This window comes from Cygnus atratus, chromosome 1 (assembly GCF_013377495.2).
Source record: "Cygnus atratus isolate AKBS03 ecotype Queensland, Australia chromosome 1, CAtr_DNAZoo_HiC_assembly, whole genome shotgun sequence".
NCBI lineage: Eukaryota > Metazoa > Chordata > Aves > Anseriformes > Anatidae > Cygnus > Cygnus atratus.
The window spans coordinates 194,337,262-194,356,732 of record NC_066362.1 but is presented as its reverse complement, the minus strand read 5'-3'; the positions used below and the strand labels follow the sequence as shown (position 1 = coordinate 194,356,732).

The 19,471-nt window shown below is 37.7% G+C and overlaps 1 protein-coding gene across 8 annotated transcripts in view; it reads left to right on the top strand.

Moving 5' to 3' along the window:
• The window catches only part of YAP1 (Yes1 associated transcriptional regulator), an 87,973-nt gene that overhangs the window by 48,471 nt on the left and 20,031 nt on the right, over positions 1 to 19,471 (top strand). For 4 of the 8 annotated variants that reach the window (XM_035542418.2, XM_035542419.2, XM_035542420.2 and 1 more), the window contains exon 4: positions 7,662 to 7,775. The exons of the other annotated variants lie outside the window; for them this stretch is intronic. In XM_035542418.2, coding sequence (XP_035398311.1) covers positions 7,662 to 7,775 — 114 coding nt within the window. The remainder of the gene's footprint in view (positions 1 to 7,661; positions 7,776 to 19,471) is intronic. 8 annotated transcript variants of the gene reach the window in all.

Below are 19,471 nucleotides of genomic sequence, written 5' to 3'. Positions count from 1 at the left end.
AAGTGAATTCCTGCATTTATTTCTTCTGAATGAAATGTTGCTATATAAGTGTAATTTTACGTTAAAGCTAGTGCTTCTGCAATATTTTTCTGCCTCCCCTTGATCACTTACTATACTTGGTGTACTCCTGTTTATTTATATTTCTTGCATTTGTAATAGACATTGCATTTTTCTGTCTTTACTAAACAAATAAACACCTTAAAATTCTGAAGCAGAGATCCTTTGGTTTTCCTCTTCTTTTTGAGTCATTTTCAAAATCCTGTATTGTGATTGTTCCTCTAGCTGAGGAAATAGGATGTCTTTTCCTGGAATTAGAATTGTTTTTCAGCTAGCCTAGGGGAGGCTGTTACTAGACAGTAGTAAAGTGTGCTTATTCTTACTCTAAAATCTGCTACATGTTTTCATAGTTCTATTGTCCTGATGATGCAGAGAGCAAGCAGGTAAATTTGGCCCCATGCTAGTTTTGCTGCTGCACTCTTCTCTATGCTTTGTCACTGTCTGTCTCTGAAGTTCACATTTTATTTATTTTTTTTGTCTGATTTCGTGTATGTCTGCTGTTCCTGTATTTCACTAAGGTTATTCTTCGGTGCTGCTTTTTGTTGTCCATTTAGACAGCTTTGTTTCTTGCTGCAATTCATATGCTGCAGACAATACTGAAAGATTTAACAGGCATGACCAAAGTGTGCTGTTGGTGGCTGAGTATTAGAGGGTAAGCTGATCAAAAGTTTTGCTGGCTAGGCCAGGAGGTTGGATTATCCTGAAACAAATGAAAGAGTCCTGTTCAAGTTCAGGAAGTCATGATTCAGAGCAATTAAGCTCTCAGTCTCTAATGTGAAAATACAATCTGTGATTATTTTTTACTGTAAATATATCCCAGGAAACTACAGCAATAGAGACAATGTGTTTTTGTAGGGTTCCTTCTGAAGAACAGGGAACAGGAGAAGGAAAACAACTTCTTGGTGTGTTCTTTGGTTTATCTTCTTGTTTATACTAAAACTAGCTGCTGACTGTTTGAATGCTGACAAATTCTGTGTTTTAAGTTAACTCCTCAAACCTTCCATTGCATCACAGAACTAACAGGAAAAAATGTTGATAGTGAAGTAGGATACATTTTATATACTTAGAAAAATATGTATAAAATACTTAAGAAAAAATAAAGAAAATGATTAGTTGTCAGGGGTAAGAATCTAAAAATAGCAATTCTCAAGGATTATTTCAAAAAGAAAATAAAGAAATTAAATGTAATCACAAATGTGTGAGCAAATGATCTTGCATAGATCTTGCTGTTCATGCAGTAAAGAAAAACTGAAAGTTGGTTGTGGGTTATCTTGTGATTTGAGAAAGCTTTTATTTGAATACAAATTGAACGTTCATTTTTAATTTCACAAATGATACTGTGTTGAACATGAACTGAAATCTTGTGAAGGGTTTTTACCCAGTGCTTTGACTGATCATGTGCATGAAGAAACCAAAACTTTGCTGTATATTGATAATTACATGTTTAAATGGTGCTTTTTTTTCCGCTTAAATCACTTGAAGTAATATGGCTTGGAACTGACTCTTTGGATGCACCCACTTAACTTGATCGTGTTTAACAAAAAAAACTATTTTGAATTAAATAATATTTAACCTGTATTTATTGTATGATTCTGTTTCTGATACCTGATTTGGTAAATCTTCAGGTACTGACTTTAAATTATAACTGTGTATTTGTTTTTACTAAAGCTTCTTATATGTGGTTTTGTTACTTTCTTCTACTGAATTTATGGTAATTCTTGCTTCCTTGGTGGCTCATAAAGAATGAGAGAAATGGAAAAACCAAGTAACTATCCCCTCAGCACAGTGGAATTTAAATCTGAGTGGTAGCTTCATATAGATAGGACTGCTTAATGTTCTAATTTGGAAATTCATCCTCAAGAACTGGGAAATAAAGTTGAGACCTTCAAGTCAGATTTTTTCCTGTTATGAAATATTGCTGGCAGTGAAACATGCACCAGTGCTTTGAGAGCCTTTCAGGAAAGATGGTAGGAAAAACCAAGTAAGCACTGTGACAGCTGGGGGTCACTGACCTGCAAAAAAAAAAAGTCTGAAATGCCGCAAGAGGAAGTTGTTCTTTCTATACAGTTCATCCTTGTATAGCACCAATTAATTGTAGCCCTTAATCAGAAGTTACTGACCGAGTTTTAGTATATTTAATTGCAGACTGCTGTAGGAGCTTGCGAGTAAAGTTGTTGTGGTAAAATACGAAAGCAAGGATTTTTAGGAGCTGCCTTAAGAGCCATTAGAGGCTTAAATTAGTTAGAGTTAAGAACAGAAAAACAAACTGAAGAGGGAGGGATAGAACAGACCTTGGAAAATTGCTGCATATTGAAGATAAACCTGTTGTCTTTTCTGGATAAGCAGGATAAATGGAGTTCAGGGGAAGTCGGAAGAGAGCAAAACGAAAAGATTAGTGGTAAGGATGAAGGCAAATCACAAAAGTGATTGGAATCAAGATTTGCATTGGGAGGATGTAGTTGGAGATTTTAAGGTTGTTTTTCTTGAGAAATCCCACCTCTTGAGGCAGAGACTGGGAGAGAGCAGCCAGGTATCTTGCTGCAAGTTATGTTTCTTTAAGGAAATTAAAGGCATCTGAATGAGCTTCATCTATTCCTAGCATGACTTTGTGAATGAAGTGCTATATGAATTATATATAATATGTAAGCATACATTAGTTACAGGAGGGTATCAGTATGTGAAAGGGAGGATGGTTTTGGTTTGGTTCTTTGATATGTTTTTGTCTCAGTTCAGCTGTACTTAACTTGCTTGACTAAATCACGTAATCAACTAAAACGTTTTGTGCCACATGTATGTGGAGAAGCACAGTGTGTTTTTAGATGCCATTTGTTGTTTAATCTTCTGCTAAATATGATTGCATTTTCGCAGCAATAATGGAAAGAAACATGCCTATTAATTTTAAATATGCAATATATATAAAAATTGGTTTTGACTGTTCTGATTTTTGGTGCACTTCTAACAATTTTTCCCTAAAGGTACTGCAGGAAAAAATATGTTGTTCTGTCTTTATTTTTAATCATAAGAACATATGTAGTAATAAAATTATAGTTATTCTACTGAGGACCTGTCCTGTACAGTTCCTACTGAAGTAATGAAACATGAAACAAGGCCTGTTTGTTATATAATTATAGTTGAGATAATATAGATGGGATAAGTAAATGTGTATTTGTATACTTCCCTTCTTCAGATAATTTTATTTCCTGAGTCATGCTTAACACAGCACTGCTTACTTCAGCCTCTTCTGCTTGCACATAGACATTAGATCATTAGCTTTGGAGCAGATTCCCTGTCTTTATCGTCTTTCGTCTTCCCCTTGCGTTGCAGTTTGGAACTGGGCTTCCTGGTGAAAATTTGTAGCCCTAGTGTTATTCCATTGCCCCTTCAGGTAAGGTTTCAGTGTCATGTTAAAGATTGGTAGGAAAATGGACTAATTTGTAACTTAAGGTGTGGGTTTTTTCTTCCTTTTGTGGGACAGGGAGGAACATGCCAGTAACTAAAACAAGTTCTAGCTCTTCTCTTAGATTCTTGCTCACTTCAGTTGCAGACTTCCTTTCTGTGTAACCAGTTGTGCTACAAGTGCTGCTTTGTGCGCAGTCAACACCATGTATGCTCTGTTGTGAAACAACAAGTTTCGAAGTATACGCATGACAGTAATGTTCACTCCTTACTGCCCTGCCATTTTATAATAATATCCTTTTGTAAGCTGTGCTAAGTTGACGAGATAAACTTGGACTCTTGGTGAATTCTGTAGATTTCGATATAATTTTTAAAAGTTGGGGAATCGCAGTGATTTCATAGAAGATTAGGAAAGTCCTTAAAGGTCAATGTATTGGGTGATTCCTGTTGTTAATTACAGGTGTTCAGTTCCTTGGTTGTCAGTGGATATTCTTTTAATAGCTATATACAGATATTCTCTAATGTGCATTAGTCTTGTGATTAAAAAAACAGCTTTACTTACATTTTATACTTACGCTTCAGAAATTGTAGGGACTTGTGAGATTTACTTTTGTATCTCAGCGTAGGTTGAATTTATGTTTTTGCTTTGGTTACTCTGTTGCCTTCTATCTGCCAGCAGTGAGTTCTGCTTTGTGTTCAAGACTCATTGCATTTCGTGGCAAAAATGGTGTATTGAGAAACTAAAAACAAAAAATGAAGACTTGCACTGAATGGAGGCATGCACACGGACTTTTAAAGCTACATATATTTATGTTAAGTTACAGCAATATATAAATATTTAGGTTTAGAGGTATGCATTATCAGTAGTTCTCTAATGATGGCTTATGTTCTGGAAGTTGGAATCTAATTTAAGGATAAATAGAAAAAATACCAAAAAAAAAAAAAAAAAAAAAAACCAAACCACCAGTAAACGGTGAGTTGAACTAGAAGGCTTGTCTCTCACTGTGCAAATAATTTAGTAGAAATGGAATTTTGTGGTTGTATTTGATTGACCTAGGAGGCATCAAACAGAGCTAGTAGGAGACCATGCCACAAGGATATCATGGGTGCTAAATGTTTATGAAAGTTCAAGGGGAGAATGGAAAAGTTTCTGAAAGACAGATACCTTGGCACCTAGTAAACAGACAGAAGCTGACTGAGGAAGTCGTCTGAGGTACCTCGAGGCCAAGGGATTCACAGTCACTGTACTTTCTGGATTTAGATGTGATTTAGGAGTCTGATAGTAAACAGTCTCCTTTCAGTCACTTATCATTCAGTGATTTAGTAAGGGCTGTCCATCCACCCAGGCTAAGTGCCTGTGCTAGAAAGATTTCTGGTTAGGCCCAGAATGGCTGTTATTGTATTATATGGGCTCCAGTAATTATGAGAATTTTAGTGAAAAGGTCTGAAGATCATCATTACTGAGCTTATATAACTTAAGTCACCTAAAACATAAGTTAATTCTGGGAATTCTGTTCCCGTTGAGCCTTTGGAGGAGATGTGGAGGCATGTAATTGCACAGGAGTGCAGTCAGACTTGGAAGTCTTTGGTTTCGTAACTGCTCACAAAACTAAATAGGAATTACAGACATGATAGAAAGCAGTACAAATAAATTTTTAATCTACTATTTCACCATGTAGGGATGTCAGCAGAACACAAGAGCGTTTTACTGGCTAGAGAAGAAAGCAACGTAGTGCTTAATGTCAAAAGCTTCTAGAACAAACCTTCTATTTCTGCAGCTGTTGATGGCACTTAATAAGGATGACTGGCTACTCTGACAGCCAGGTGAGCAGACAGACCTTTACTGTCCTGTCTGCAGCTGTGTGTTTTATTTAGAAAGAGAACCTTGGCCAGGTTTGTCTCTAGTAAGCTAATACTCATCAGATCATTGAATTTAATAAGCAGAATTCTTCCAGGAGGTAAGTGGACTGATCAGCTCCTGGCACCCTGCTTCAAAGGCATTTTATCCTTTCTTTCTACAAAGAAACATGCCAGACCAGAATATACTTTACTCAATGTTTAAGAGGACTGATACCCCAAGGGTAGTTTTGTTTTTTCCTAGAGCCAGCTGGTTTTTGGCTTTGCAGTTCAAAAGAGATATTCTTACTGAGTTTCATCTTCTAGGGATGTGTGGCTTTGAAGGACTCTGAGGCAAACAGTGGTTAGAAGGTCTGCCCGCATGGCTAGGGTGTTGGCTCAGCAGTCAAGGAACATTTTCAGTTCATCAGATTTTACAGTTGGATGATATGGGGTATGTACCTATTTTATAAAAGAGCATCTGATCAGCTTGGCTGCCTTTGGGGTCTAGTAACTAAGTACAGGGTTCTTTGCACTTGAGCTTTGAATTCTGCACAGAAGTCCTGTTAACCGTGGATGTGGTAGGATTTTTGAATGTTTTCCAGCATTGTCACTCTTTCTTGCTGTTCTGTTCAACAGCTTCAGATAAAAGCGGAGGTAGTGGTGTTACTTGTATGCAGCATTTAAAGCTTGTGAGCATTAAGGGTAAGAAAGGAAAACCCAGTGCCTAGATCACTGGTTTTCCTCACTTGGCAGCACGTAGCACTGATAGTGGAATAGAGGGTTTGCTAGAGAAAGGCATAGCTTTTGGGACCAAATGAGGGAGTTAGAAACGTAGTTGGTAGGAGATTTCTTAGGCCAAAGACTACAGTAAGAAATTCTTTTCCTGGTTACGCCTTGGGATATTACTGAAATGCAATTGAATGATGATTTTACTCTCTGACATTCCTCCAGGAACGTCTTCTGAGATTAAGCAAAAAAAATCTATCCTCTGCCCTCCCAAGGCTTTAAACAATTAAAATCTTCAGCAGTAGCACAATACGACAGACAAAGAGCTAATGCACTTTGAATGTGGATATAGTCGATATTTCAGGCATATATTTTAATTTCTGGGTGTATGTCTGAATCTCAATGTGAAATTACAATCTTTGTGGATAATGTGTCTTATGCAAAGTGGTCTCAGTCTGAGTCTAGCAGAGGGATGGCTTTTGCTAGTGTGTTACTGTGTTATGCTGAGGAGCTGTGGAAAGAGAGGTTGTATATGATGGTTTCCTGGAGCAGGTCTTGTTCTAATTTCTTGTACATTCTTAACATTTGTAGTGGATCTTTTGCTATGTCGTCTTAAAATTGTATTTAAATCTAAAGAAATTGAGGCAAAATTTTCCTGTATCTAATTTAGCTATTTCAGAAGACCATATCTATATGATTCTAAAACATGCATTTGTAAAGCACCTGCTAAATGGCATGGGGTGAGCGTAGTTGAGAGACTAGTTTTCGGTCTAAGCAAAATATAGGTGAATGTCCGTGATCATAGAGAGATGGGAATGAGAGTTTTCTGAACTGTAGAGCACTGAAAGGTTATTTCCTCCAAAGCCGCTGTTTGGAATATAAGGGAAACACCTCAGGACTCTGCGTTCAGACGTTAGCTTTGGACTCTTGAACACAGTCGCACAACTCCTTTTACCATTTCCTAAATGTAGGTTTCCCTGAATGTACCTTCCTGCACATAGAGATGTAGCACTGCTGGTTGTAGCGCTTTGTTTCTGTCTGCTTCTGGTGTTTTCTTACCTTTATGTTGCTTTTTTGCGTCCTGTTCTTCAGATCTGTGTTTGTGCTTGCTTAAGCCTTTAACACTTTTACAGCAAGTTACAGTGTGAAGAAAGTGCCAATAAGTCTTGTCACTTCTTTAACTGCTTGTGAAGGATCAGGGAAATAGTATTTCTGAAACTTGTCACTATTATCTTGCTGCTGCTGCTGGGCCTTAATCACTAGCTAAACTTTCCCATGAAAGGTAGAATATATATGCTTGTTCTTTTTTTCTGGTGCTCATGCTGGTTTCATTCTGGCAGGCTTGACTTATTGCTGGTTTTGTACTATAATGCTATAGCAAAAGATAGCGTCAAAAGCATATGAAAGGATGCAAACAAATTATAAAATAAAACTCCAAATCCTAAATCAAAATGATAGAGCTTTCTGTTCTTTGATTTCCCACCCGCCATTTTGTTGTCCTTATCCCAGAAATGTTAGACATGAGCCTGAAACTCTTTTGTTTCATGTACTGTTATATATGTAAAATGTTGGAATTTTTTTTAGATCAATTTCAGCTGGAGCAAACAAGAGCCCGCCATGAACTCCTTCCTTCTATATTGCAGGCCCACTCCCCGATGGATGGGAACAAGCTATGACCCAGGATGGAGAAATTTACTACATAAACCATAAGAACAAGACAACATCTTGGCTAGACCCAAGGCTTGACCCACGCTTTGGTAAAAGTTCATCTCGCTTCAGAATTTTTGATTCGCTTCAGTTCACTTAGCTTTAATTATGCAGGCATAGTTTGAAAACTCTTTATACTATAATTAAAATAGATTTTTAATTTGAAACATAGACCTTATTTAAATTCTTATTTTAAAAACAAAATATAAAAAAGGATTAGCATATATCCTGTAGGAATATGTCACCAAAGTTTCTAACGTTAGGTATTGGGATTTTGCCATATGATCCATACCGTTCCCAAACTCGGTGGCCTTCGGAAATGATTTATCTAAAGACAGTCTCAGCCAAGTTCACTCTTCCCTTAAACTTGCAATTCTTTACAACAGTAGAATCTTTTAATTCCCAAATAAATACTTATTTTCCTTTGCACTACCCTAAGGGAGGGCATTGTCAAATAATAATTTGTGCTATTTAAATACACTTGAAACATATACCAGCTTATAATTCCAGCTTGTCACAGTGATGATCATGATGAAACTTTGTTTTAAACAATACAGAGAGAAATGTTTAGATGTGTCGTTTCTACTCGAATCTCCTTTGTGTGAGGTAAAGACTATTAAGTGGACTATTATTATTGAAAATAGAAATAGTAACTTAAATTAGGCATCACAAGGTGTAGATCTAAATATGTAACAAAATAGGACTGGTATCAGCTTTTTGCAATTCTTTGATCTATATGAAAAGCAGAGCTGCAAGCACTTCAGTAAAGTATTGGCACTGATGAACACAAATAGCAATAACATTAAGAGTCTGGTTTACTAGATGGTCCAAGGGATTGTTCCGATGTATTTAAGGTGGTATTACAACTTCAGTTTTTCTTTAAAGTCATGATCTCTGTATGTGTGAGCTTTATTAGATGCATTAATTTGCCCTCGATTTGTTTTCCCAAGAACTTACTATTTTCAACTCTTTTGGATTTCAGTTAACTTTTCCAGAGACATGGAAGGAACACTAGGGGTAAAAAAAAAAAAAAAAAAAAAATCATTGTGGTTTTCAAGCTTTAGTTTTGGACTCGGTGCAACTAAATGAAAACAGTGTGCAGATCACTGAGTAGGTCAGGCTGAGGGGATACAAAGCCTTTGAAGCTTTACAGGGGTTGACCTAACAACAACTGTGGGCCCCTTTTGGGAGAGGCATTAACTCTATGAATGCCATATAAACACAGAGCTGCAAAACTCAACAGTCACTGTTCTGTTTTGCTTTTCTGAAATGGCTGTTAGAAATTTCAGCTTTTTTGTTTTGTAGGCTTGAGTGCTCACATTAAACATCCGTTTGCTCTTATGGAAATCATTAGATTGTCACACTTTGTTTATAAACTGCTCTCCAGTTTGTAGACAGGTCGAACCACTGTGCAACTTGAGCACAAAGGTGGGGCGTATATTGAAGGTTGTCAGCTTTGGCAAGCGTCCATGCTGGCTTTAACTGCAGTCAGAGTTGTGGACCTGTTTGTGTGTTGCAAGAGGAGCGTGTGGGTAATTCGCAACTCACAATTACATAATCACGTGAATAAGGCTGAAAAGGAAGCAGTCATTTTGAAAATCAATGTTACCTTTTGCATTTAAAATGGGCAGGTCAATTATATTCACTTAAGTAATCTTGCAAGATATGCATTTTGCTCTTCTTTGCATTACCATGCAGTTTCGGATGATGAGCTGGATATACCAGCTGGAATTAAAAAGGAGTGTGGGGGGAAGGCTTTAATTGGCAAAGGTCACGAGTGAGATGAATCTTACTTCTCAGAACTATGTTCTGCTCCTTTGTAAATAGTGCAGCCTAACCGTAAGGGTAAAAGCTACTTGTCTTGTGCATACTGAAACTCCCTCGAATGTGAAGGCTGTGCAGTTAAACTGAAAGAAGTTAGAAATGTCCAAAAGACTGCATAAGGGTTTCTTGCTGCATAGCTTCCCTTTTTGGGCCCACTGTGTATGTGTATCCCAGACAGGCTTGAGTATATGCCAAGGCTCTTTATTTTGTGGTCGGACTTTTAATCTGTTCCAGACCTTTTCAGTCAAAGAGCTCAAGTGTAACTGAAAGGGGCAGGACAGAAGAAGGAAAAAAAAAAAAAAAGCATGTGGGCTCTTCTGATCTAGAGTGACGGCAAATAGAGACAAGCTGCTAGCTGCTGTTGAGCTTGAAGGAGTTTTCCTTGAAATCTAAAGTTGTACACATCATATTGTGGTTTATGTTTTTGTCATTCAAGCCAAGAAAATACTGAGTCTTTTTCCTGATGCTTTCTCACTTGTGACTGTCGTAAACCACTCCAGCAAAGAAGAAAAAATCAGTTTGACAGAGCTAACTTAGCGAGCCTTGCATTTATTTATCATGTAGAGATCCTCAACTAATAAGTGCTGTGACCCTAAATAGACCACGAATGACTCAAAAGTTTACCTTTCAATGCTTAATGCAGGTTGAAAATCCCCACTCCCAGCCCCCCAGTTCACCATATTTTTCTGTCACTGTCTTTTAATATAAGGACTTTGATTTCACTTTTTTTTGTCTACTAACACTTTCTGAAGGGAACCTAGGTGGATTCTTCTTTGTAATAGTAAAGTCTTCGATCATTACAATACTAACATTAATTGAAAATGAAGAAGTTCATTTCTTCCTCAGTAGTACCCCTCTGACTGATCTGAAGAACCATTGAAAACAGTAAAACTGTCGAATGGTATGTGCAAACATACTCTTCTATTTCAGTTTTCAGAAATGGAAGGTTTGAAGAGTTTTTGCCTTTACTGCTTTTGAATTCCCAGCTTCTAAGGAGACAACCCTTATTTCTCTGTGTTTTGCTCATCAGTTGGCAGCTTTGTAGTGCTTGGAATCTTCCATTAATGTGGCTGGAAAAGAGGGAGGAAGGAGGATCAGGTTAAAGAAATTGTTTTAGGCAGACATACCTACTGACTTGTTTGGTAAAGGGAGTTTGGGTATTGCGTTCATGTCTTTAAACAGAAAAAAAAAAGGGTGCTGTTGATACGGATTCTTTCTTGAAGCAGGCTTTTAAGACTAATGCATCAAATAAAAGTTTCTGTCAGAATACTGTGCTGTGAGGTAGGCTGAGTCTAAAATCTGAGTGCTCCAAGTTGAAGATAAGAGCTTTGATCGAAGACCCAAATCTAACACCTTTGAAGTGGGCCCGAGGTCTTTGGCTACACTGCTTAAACGGAACAGAAGTCTTGTTGGCTCACTCAGATGTTGATCCTCCAAGGCTACGTAGTTGGCAGTAGAATAGTTGTGAGTTAGGAGAATTGACAATGTTTAAAATCTAGGAGAGGATGAAATATGAAAGGAGGGTCTTCTCATGCCAAGTGCAGACAAATCTTAGCAGATTAGATGGGATCGAAGGATGGGGGTTGGGAAGGGGCTTTCTTAGGCCTGTGTCAGCAGGATTCTTTGTGCTAGTGGAGCATCTGGTACAAACATGCTGTCCAGCCTTTCGCAGTGCCTCTGCAGGCCTCATAGGAAAGGGCTTCAAGTTACTATTTTTAAGGTTACGTCTTTAAGAGAAATAGTCAGGTCGAGCTTGTGTTTTGTGATGTTTTGTCTTTTACTAGCTTCTGCTACTGTGCATTGTTCATTCTTCGCAGATCCTGATGGTTTTTGTAGGCCTTCCAAGCAGCGTTGATATGTTTTCTTGATAGTCAGACTGTCTTGGTGCGAAGCAGGTCAGCTAAGCACTCTGAGTGGCCAGAGCTACTGAAGTAGAAGAACATCTGCTTTTTCTATAAAATTAAATTTCCTAGAACCACTTGAAGTTTGGAATTATTCAACTTTATTGCTACAGGTTTCCAAGAGTTGGCTTTCGTATCAAATACTGTTAAAGGAATTTTAACTGTTAGTTCAGTTTGCAGATGGCAGGGCTGGTTTTTGAAACACAAGTAGAAATAATTTGCCTTTGGTGAACTTGAAGTGGGAAAATACTGGAAACTGGCATTTAATTTGTGTCTTTACTGAGTTAATGCAAGCCTTGCATTTGAATGTAGTACTCCATTAGAGAAGTTAGGCAAACCTCTCTGCAGGAATTGGAATATAACACATTACTGTTTGTTTTCTTATTTTATTCCAAACTTCAGTGTTAGAGGTTTGTTATTAGCAATTAGACTAATGTTATATATCTCAGACTTTTTCCTTCTGTTCTTTCATATTTGGAGCTGCCAAATGGGGTATGAAGCAAGAGATGTGACCTTGGATTGAAATCGTTGCTACAATTTTATCGCTCCCACTTAGGGATCATATTAAGATTTTTGTGAAGGTCTGTATGAATTTTGGATGAGGAGGAGGGGATGGCAAGACAGTGTTTAACATCATTATGGAAAGTGCCACAGGGACTTGGTGTACAGTAGCTGCTTAAACTACACAAGTAGGAAAAGGAGTAACGATGACAGTTGGAGTACAGAGAATACACATCAGGACTTTGTTTCCTTCTTTCATAATGCAAGAACATTATACCTCTAAAACAACAAAAAGGATGTGCGCAGGACTACTGAAGGAGATTAAAAGGAGGTATTCCGTAGTGTTTTCTTATTCCTTACCTGTCTAACGCATTGTTTAATATGTGTTTCTTCATATTACCTTGTAGTAGCCTCACTGAGGCAGATTTGTGGACAACACAGAGCTAGAACTCTAGCCTGGAGAACTTTTTTTTCTTAGTTTTTTATCTGGTCGCAAAGAAGCCGCCTGGTCACAGTGGCCTTACAGATTTTGCGAGTTCCAGATCCACCTTCCACTTTTGTGCAAAAGCAGAACATGAGCAACAGTTGGTTTTGATCTGCAAATTCAATGTTATATCTTCTTTACATGCTCTGTCACTCAAACAAAACAAAATGGATTTGACTTATCTGAGAGGTCTGCTACTAGATTTTTCACTTTCCTGCTTCTGTCTTTCCAGAAGAACAATTTTAGGAGATCACTCAGGATGGGGAATAGACTTACTTATTTTAGTATGACTGTCAGAATGTGTACGTACTGAGCAACATCAATTTTCACTGAACCAGTGGCTTCTGTCAAAGTAAGTTCATTGTGAATCTGCAAGCCAGACAAAATTTCACTGGTAAGCATCCCATTGTTTTCGAGATGCTGCCCTTATAAAATGGTAGTGACAGTAAATGCTTATTAGTTGTTCATTATCTATCAGAAATCTTGTTTTGTTCAAAAGCAGTATGTATTTAGACCTCTTTACTGAATGGAGTTCATTGAAGAAATCATTAAATCTGCCCACAAGTACTGTGTGAACTACTTTACGTAGAATATTTAGTATACTAATAAAAAGGAGAAAAATAAAACCTTTTGTGGAAGATTTCTTGGGACAGTAGGTTTACATGAGTTTACACTTGCTCTTTTCAGAATAATTTAAACCAGTTTGAGAAAGATTTGTTGGTAATGGTATCTTTATGCCAGTATAGTTAACGTATACCTCCACTGTTGCGGATGAACATAGCTAGAACAACTGACAGTAAAAGAAATCTGTACTCCTAATAAGGCCATTTTTTCCACCATGTTCTTATAGCACTGCAGTTTTTCTGTGTTAATGAACGTGCTATGTTAGAAATTGAAGGTGCATCATTTTGAACACATCGTTTATCTGTAATCTAAATATATATACACACAATAATTATATACTCTATATCTAATCATACATAATCTAAAATTCAAAGAAGCATTACCTTTCTTCTTTCCCTCCTTGAATTCAGTCATGTTGAAACATGATTTCTGTTTCTTATACAGAATGTTGTTTTACACTGCTTCTTGATAGAACGCTTTTTTTTTTTAATAACAGTTTTTGCAAGGTTGTATAACTCCTGTTTAATAATTTCTAATGGATTTGTAGTAGAGATTAAAAAACAAACAAAACAAAAAAAAAACAGAATGGGGCATGTTTTTACATCAGGTATGTGAACCTCAAAAAGTGAACAAATGAATTGAAGGAAATGTGCAAAAAAAAAAAAGAAGAAAAAACAATTTAATGACAAATTATGCAAAAGCATACATTTTGGCCTAATTAACTCAGGAAGTGTTATGTGGTGAGGGAACGTACCTTTATGTGTAGCTCTTTGCTGATTAAACGGGTCTAAAATGCAGGCCAGCTTTGATGAAATATATTTTGACGGATCTTCAGTTGACAGGCATGGAGTCTGGAGATGCTGTAGGGTCTTAACGATGGTCAATCAATCAAGCTGTGGCATTCTAGGATACAGGAAGACTCATAAAAAAGCAACGGCAGCTTTATCAAAAGAAAAGAAAGAACCTATAATTCATAGTTTTGTAATCAGTGGGAACCATAGTGATAGAAGAACAAATAGAAAAATACTGATTTCATTTGAGTAGAAATAATAAATGCAGAATAATCAATCCACAGTTTGACCATGCTTCTGTAATAGTGTTTTCATCAGATATATCATTTTAACCAAGAATCTAGCTTTGAAGTATGTGAATATTTCTTTTTACCTATGATGCTAAGATTTCCTTGCATGTTTACTGCGGCAAAGATGTAGGGTTCCCCCCTCACTTTTAGCTCCCGAATTCTCAGATTAATCTGAATTGAAAACAATAAAATATTTTATTTTCTGGATTTTTAGGTTGCATTATAACAGCAGCATTAGGAAACACCAACTGGGATTTCCTTAAAGTAATATAGGAATGCAGTTCAGAAACATGGCTTGTATCCTGATAAGCCAAGAAATTGTTGTACCAAGTCTCTTTAAAAAGGCACTTGGAACAAGCTTTAATTACTTCCGAGACTCGTTCTTTCAGATCCTGCTGGTAACTTTCTTCACAGCTCTTTTCAGTTTGATCAGAGGATTTTTGCCTCTGTTGCAGTGGTACAAGTTAGCATCGTTAAAAAGCCAAGCCATAGCCAAACAGATCCACAAAGAACTGTCTAACTTCCAAGTGCAGCTGAAGGGGAAAAGTGCTCTTTTTCAGTTCCTTCAACAAAATATTGATTCTGACTGTTAAGAACAGTAAGTTACAGTTTGTCCAGATACTGAGCGCTTTTGTTTGTTTGTTTAAATAAATGTCTTTACATTTGGAGATGGAAATTAGTTTGGTTTTCAAGAGTGAAATGATAAAAACCAAAGGGAGACCCTCAGACGTTCAGCTGTGTCTCGTAACCAGCGAGGGTGCTGTACAGCAGTGTTTGCATGTGATGGTACTGTGAAAGGTACTGTGTTGCTGCAAACTGTCAGCGCCCTGGGATGCGGTTTAAATTGGCATAGGATCTCGGGAGAGAATTAGCCTTTTATGTTTGAGTTGTTACCAATATGCTGGCCTTTTCTCTCTAGCACCAATGCCTGGTAATTGTTTCTCTGTTTTTTTCCATTAAGGATATAGACAGCGGTCTAAACTCCTTTCAGTAACTGTCAAGTATTATCTGCTACAGTACAGAACAGGCTTTTTGCTGTTGAGTTTAGGTAGTAGAACGCTTAATGTATAACATTTGAAGACCACTAATTCTTAAACTGTTCTCAAAAGCATATTGCAGCTATTATGATTGACTGCATTCTGCAGATTGTGAATCTAAGCCATATTACAGGACTGCACGATCTTTTTTATTGTCTTAAGTTGCCTGTGTTTTTTAACTTGCCTGCCCCTCCTCCTCCTCTCTCCAATTCCCCTCTTCTAGAAACAAAGACTTGTTTGTTCCTCCTCTGCCTGTGAGGTCTTTGCAGCCTTCACTGTGTGGGTGCAGAGCCCCTTATTTAAATGCTTTCCATACCCGTGGAAGGTAAGGAACAGGATGCATCAGAAAACTGATAAGTCCTAACTCTTATAGATAAATGAAGTTCTTTGCCTCTGAATTCAAGGTATTTAAAAAGAGCTGTGTGTGTCTGGATCATGACAAACCTGTGAGGTGTGAAAAAATTAAATGTGCATATATGAGATCTCACTGATAAGCATATTATCTAGTGCAAATTTCTATAGTCATGTCCCTAGTAAGTAATGAATGGAGAATTGAGAATTAAACAAAAAACACATATATGCACACACACACACAAAACAACTTCAAAGCATCTGTTTTTTCTCTGTCACTTGAAACAAGATGGTTTTTCCCCTTTTTAGTTAAATAATGTATTGGAAATGGTAGAAAACTACATTCTTCTTTGTTTACCTTGAAGATTGCATAATCGTGTAATCAGCCAAGAAGGCTGATGGTAGTAGTGGTTTTTTTCTTCCACTGGTTCTTCACTTGGATGTATTTGCTAATTGAGTTTTATTGAGTCTATTTTAATCTCCAAACTTTAATTTCGTACGTAAAATAGTCCCCTTACATGAAAATATCTTTATGATCTGTTAAGAGAACAGTTCTAAAATCTTGCCAATTTTAAAGTCTTTTATTCTTACATTCTTCAAACAGTAAAATGCTTGAAAAATATTTTTAGTGAGTACCTGAACAAAAATTTAGAAACTAGATCTTAGGTTCAGTTTCTGAAGTCACCAAATCACATATTTTTCCCTATGTATTTATTGTTGAATATTAATATTATACACTTATGTATCAATAGTTTGTGGTATTCCTTTTAAAATACATTTCTAGTTAGAAAAAAATCATTACAAGGTATTTCAGGGATCTAGGATGGTGGAATAAAATGAAAAGCATCAGACGAACTTGATTTCTTACGGTTTAAATTGCAAAGTCAACAAATAGGAAAAATGGAGCAAACTTTGATCAGGGTGAGCACAAGTAATACAAGCAGCTGTCAGAAAGATACAGGTATATAAAACATGAAAATTTGACGTGAGAGGAAAACAATTCCCGAAGTTGCGTATTAGTGGAAAAGAGACTGATGGAACTAGTACTTGTATGTTGCATGCAGGAAAAACAAATCTTAAACATGTTGAAGGGATGTCAATAATCCACACTTATGTTTGACTGAGGTTACAAACTGTTGAATGTATGTGAGGTTATTTGTAATATGACTTGCCTGTGAATTGCATGAGGCGGGGACTTTGGAAACCAGGATTATGCAATTGGAGACTAGACCGTAAAGGTGGCCTTTTTAACCAAATGAGAATTGACATTCTTCAACTTTTAGGTACTAAATTTTTACAAGCTAGGTAGTTTGCTTTCAACCTAGATTACCTTTTTTCAGGTGATTTTTGTAGGTAGTCGTAATCTTCTAACCTTTGTCCCTCTTTACTTTCAACTGTAATTGACCTTCCATCTTGTTTAATAACAGGGTTTGAATCCTGGAACTTCTGAAGCACAGCACAGACTTCTGCCTGAGTTACAGAATTAGCTAGTAGCGGGAGAAAGATGCTGTTTTTGGTTGTCCGATTCTGGGTAAAAAAAAAAAAAAAAAGAAGAAAGGAGATGTGTTCCTCGGTCTAGTAGTGTCATGTCCAGCTTGTCTAGAGCTGCTAGATGGGCTGCCTTTTTGCATTGCTGTCTCTACTTTCAGCTTTGCCCTAGGTTGGAAAATGAAGGTAGCCTAACTGCTGTTGCTCCTCTGGGCAACCTCTACTGGAAGACCTCTTGGATCTTGTGTTAGGTCATGGCTCACATCCTTTATAGGACAGCTGTTGGTGCTGTTGAAACTTTTGTTTAGCAGTTTCTGATGTCTTGGGGCATATGAACCTTCTGTATCCTGTGCAGCAGAGGAACAAGCTGTCCTGTTGCTGGACTAGAGATCATAGTCCACATTGCACAGCTGGTAGGTTGGCTGTTCCTGGTCACTTCTTCCTGAATCATAGAATCACAGAATGGTTTGGGTTGGAAGGGACCTTAAAGATCATCTAATCCAAAATCCCTTGCCATAGGCAGGGATGTCACCCACTAGATCATGCTGGCCAAGGCCCCATCCAGCCTGGCCTTGAACACCCCCAGGGATGGGGCATCCACAGCTTCTCTGAGCAACCTGTGCCAGGCCTCACCACCCTCATAGAAAAGAATGTCTTCCTTATATCTAATCTAAGTGTACTCTCTTGTAGTTTAAATCCATTCCCCCTTGTCCTCTCCCTACACTCCCTGACAAAGAGTCCCTCCCCAGCTTTCCTGTAGCCCCCTTTAGGTACTGGCAGGCTGCTGTAAGGTCTCCCCAGAGCCTTCCCTTCTCCAGGCTGAACAACCCCAACTCCCTCAGCCTGTCTTCAAAGGAGAGGTGCTCCAGCCCTCTGATCATTCTCGTGGCCTCCTCTGGACTCGTTCTAACACTTCCACATCCTTCTTGCGCTGGGAGCCCCAGAGCTGAACACAGTTCAGATGCTGGATGTCTCACAACAACACCTGCTTTATTTTGAGCTTTATTCACAGCATCGTCAATTTCTCCCTGTTCTTTTCTTTTTCACTGAGTCAGGATGGGACTTGCAGGTCGTTGAATATCCAGCTCTTTTTTTGTGTTCACTGTGTATTTTCTACTTGCACTTTGATCCAGTTTCTATTCCTGCTTCATGTATTCACTTACGTTACAGGAAGTTATGTCTTATTTGTGATCATATGTATGAAACATTATTTCAAGCTATTCAACACTTCATTTTCTTTTTACTTGACCCATGAAAAAGTGTCACACCATTCCATTAAAATATTGACTCAGTGCCGGACATGAGCACCAAATGGAATAGTAAAAAGGTAAACTAGAGAGTTGACTAACTGTTCTTGAATTTTTTTCTTGTCTCTTCTGTTCTCAGTATAGCAAGAAATAAAGCATTTCCTCATACGTTACCTCTCAATGGAAAGACAAGCTGTGAAGCAACGACCATTGTTATTGTTATTATGAGATAAATGTATTTAGACTTAAAACAAAGGCACTTCTATACCTTAAGCTGAACACTCAAAAGACAGTGCAGAGTGAAGGGCTCTTCAGAGGAAAAGGTGATACCAGTTCTTTGAGATAATGCTCCTTTCTTAAAATAGTTAAGTGTTAGTGTTCCAGGAATCCTTTTTATATGATGAAAACATTAATTCAAACTAAGACACCAGATGGTTTTCTTTGCACCAAAGCAGCCTGTCATCCTAAGTAGAAGCTCACTCCTTTTTTTCTTAGTTCCCATAAACCATAATCCTCATTCCCAGAAAAAAAAATCCTACCTCTCCCATTACTGCTTCAACAAATGCATTGTGCAGCATATTGTGAATGGTAACAGATTCAGGCTGTTTCAAGCAAGAAGTGGAGCTAATTGCAAAAGTGAAAGTCTCTGAAAATCATGCCCTTATTATATATCAGCTTTTCCCAGCCTTTTGCTCCTCTGTGGGAACTCCAGTGCCTCTGACTTTAACCATACTGGTCTCTTGAGTGGAACAGGTTAGCGGGGGAGCAGGTCTGTCAAGTAGATGCATTATTTTATAAAACAAAATTGTTAGATGCTGCTTTCCTGGGGAAGGGGAGATTGGCGCTCACATATTAGTTGCACAAAAAAGGTGTACCACATAGCCTTTGTGGGGAAGAGGAAAACGAAGCATTAGTAAAATGTTTCCTGTGCAAATGGTAGTATATGTGGCTGCGTAATTCATCTGCCATTTCTGTACCAGCTCTAATTTTGTGTGTCAGGATGTCCTAACTGGAGCCTATAATACTCAAAACTTGTGACAAGGATGTGAGTGATTGTTGGATGAGCTGCATCACATCAGGAAGAGTGGTAGCCTGTAATCAAATGTAGCTGGATATAAGTGTGATGATCTGTTTTGTCATCCTGTGTGTTCTCAAGCTTAGCAATTTTAAGATTTCATGTGAACAAGTGATTTTTGTATTATTTGTTT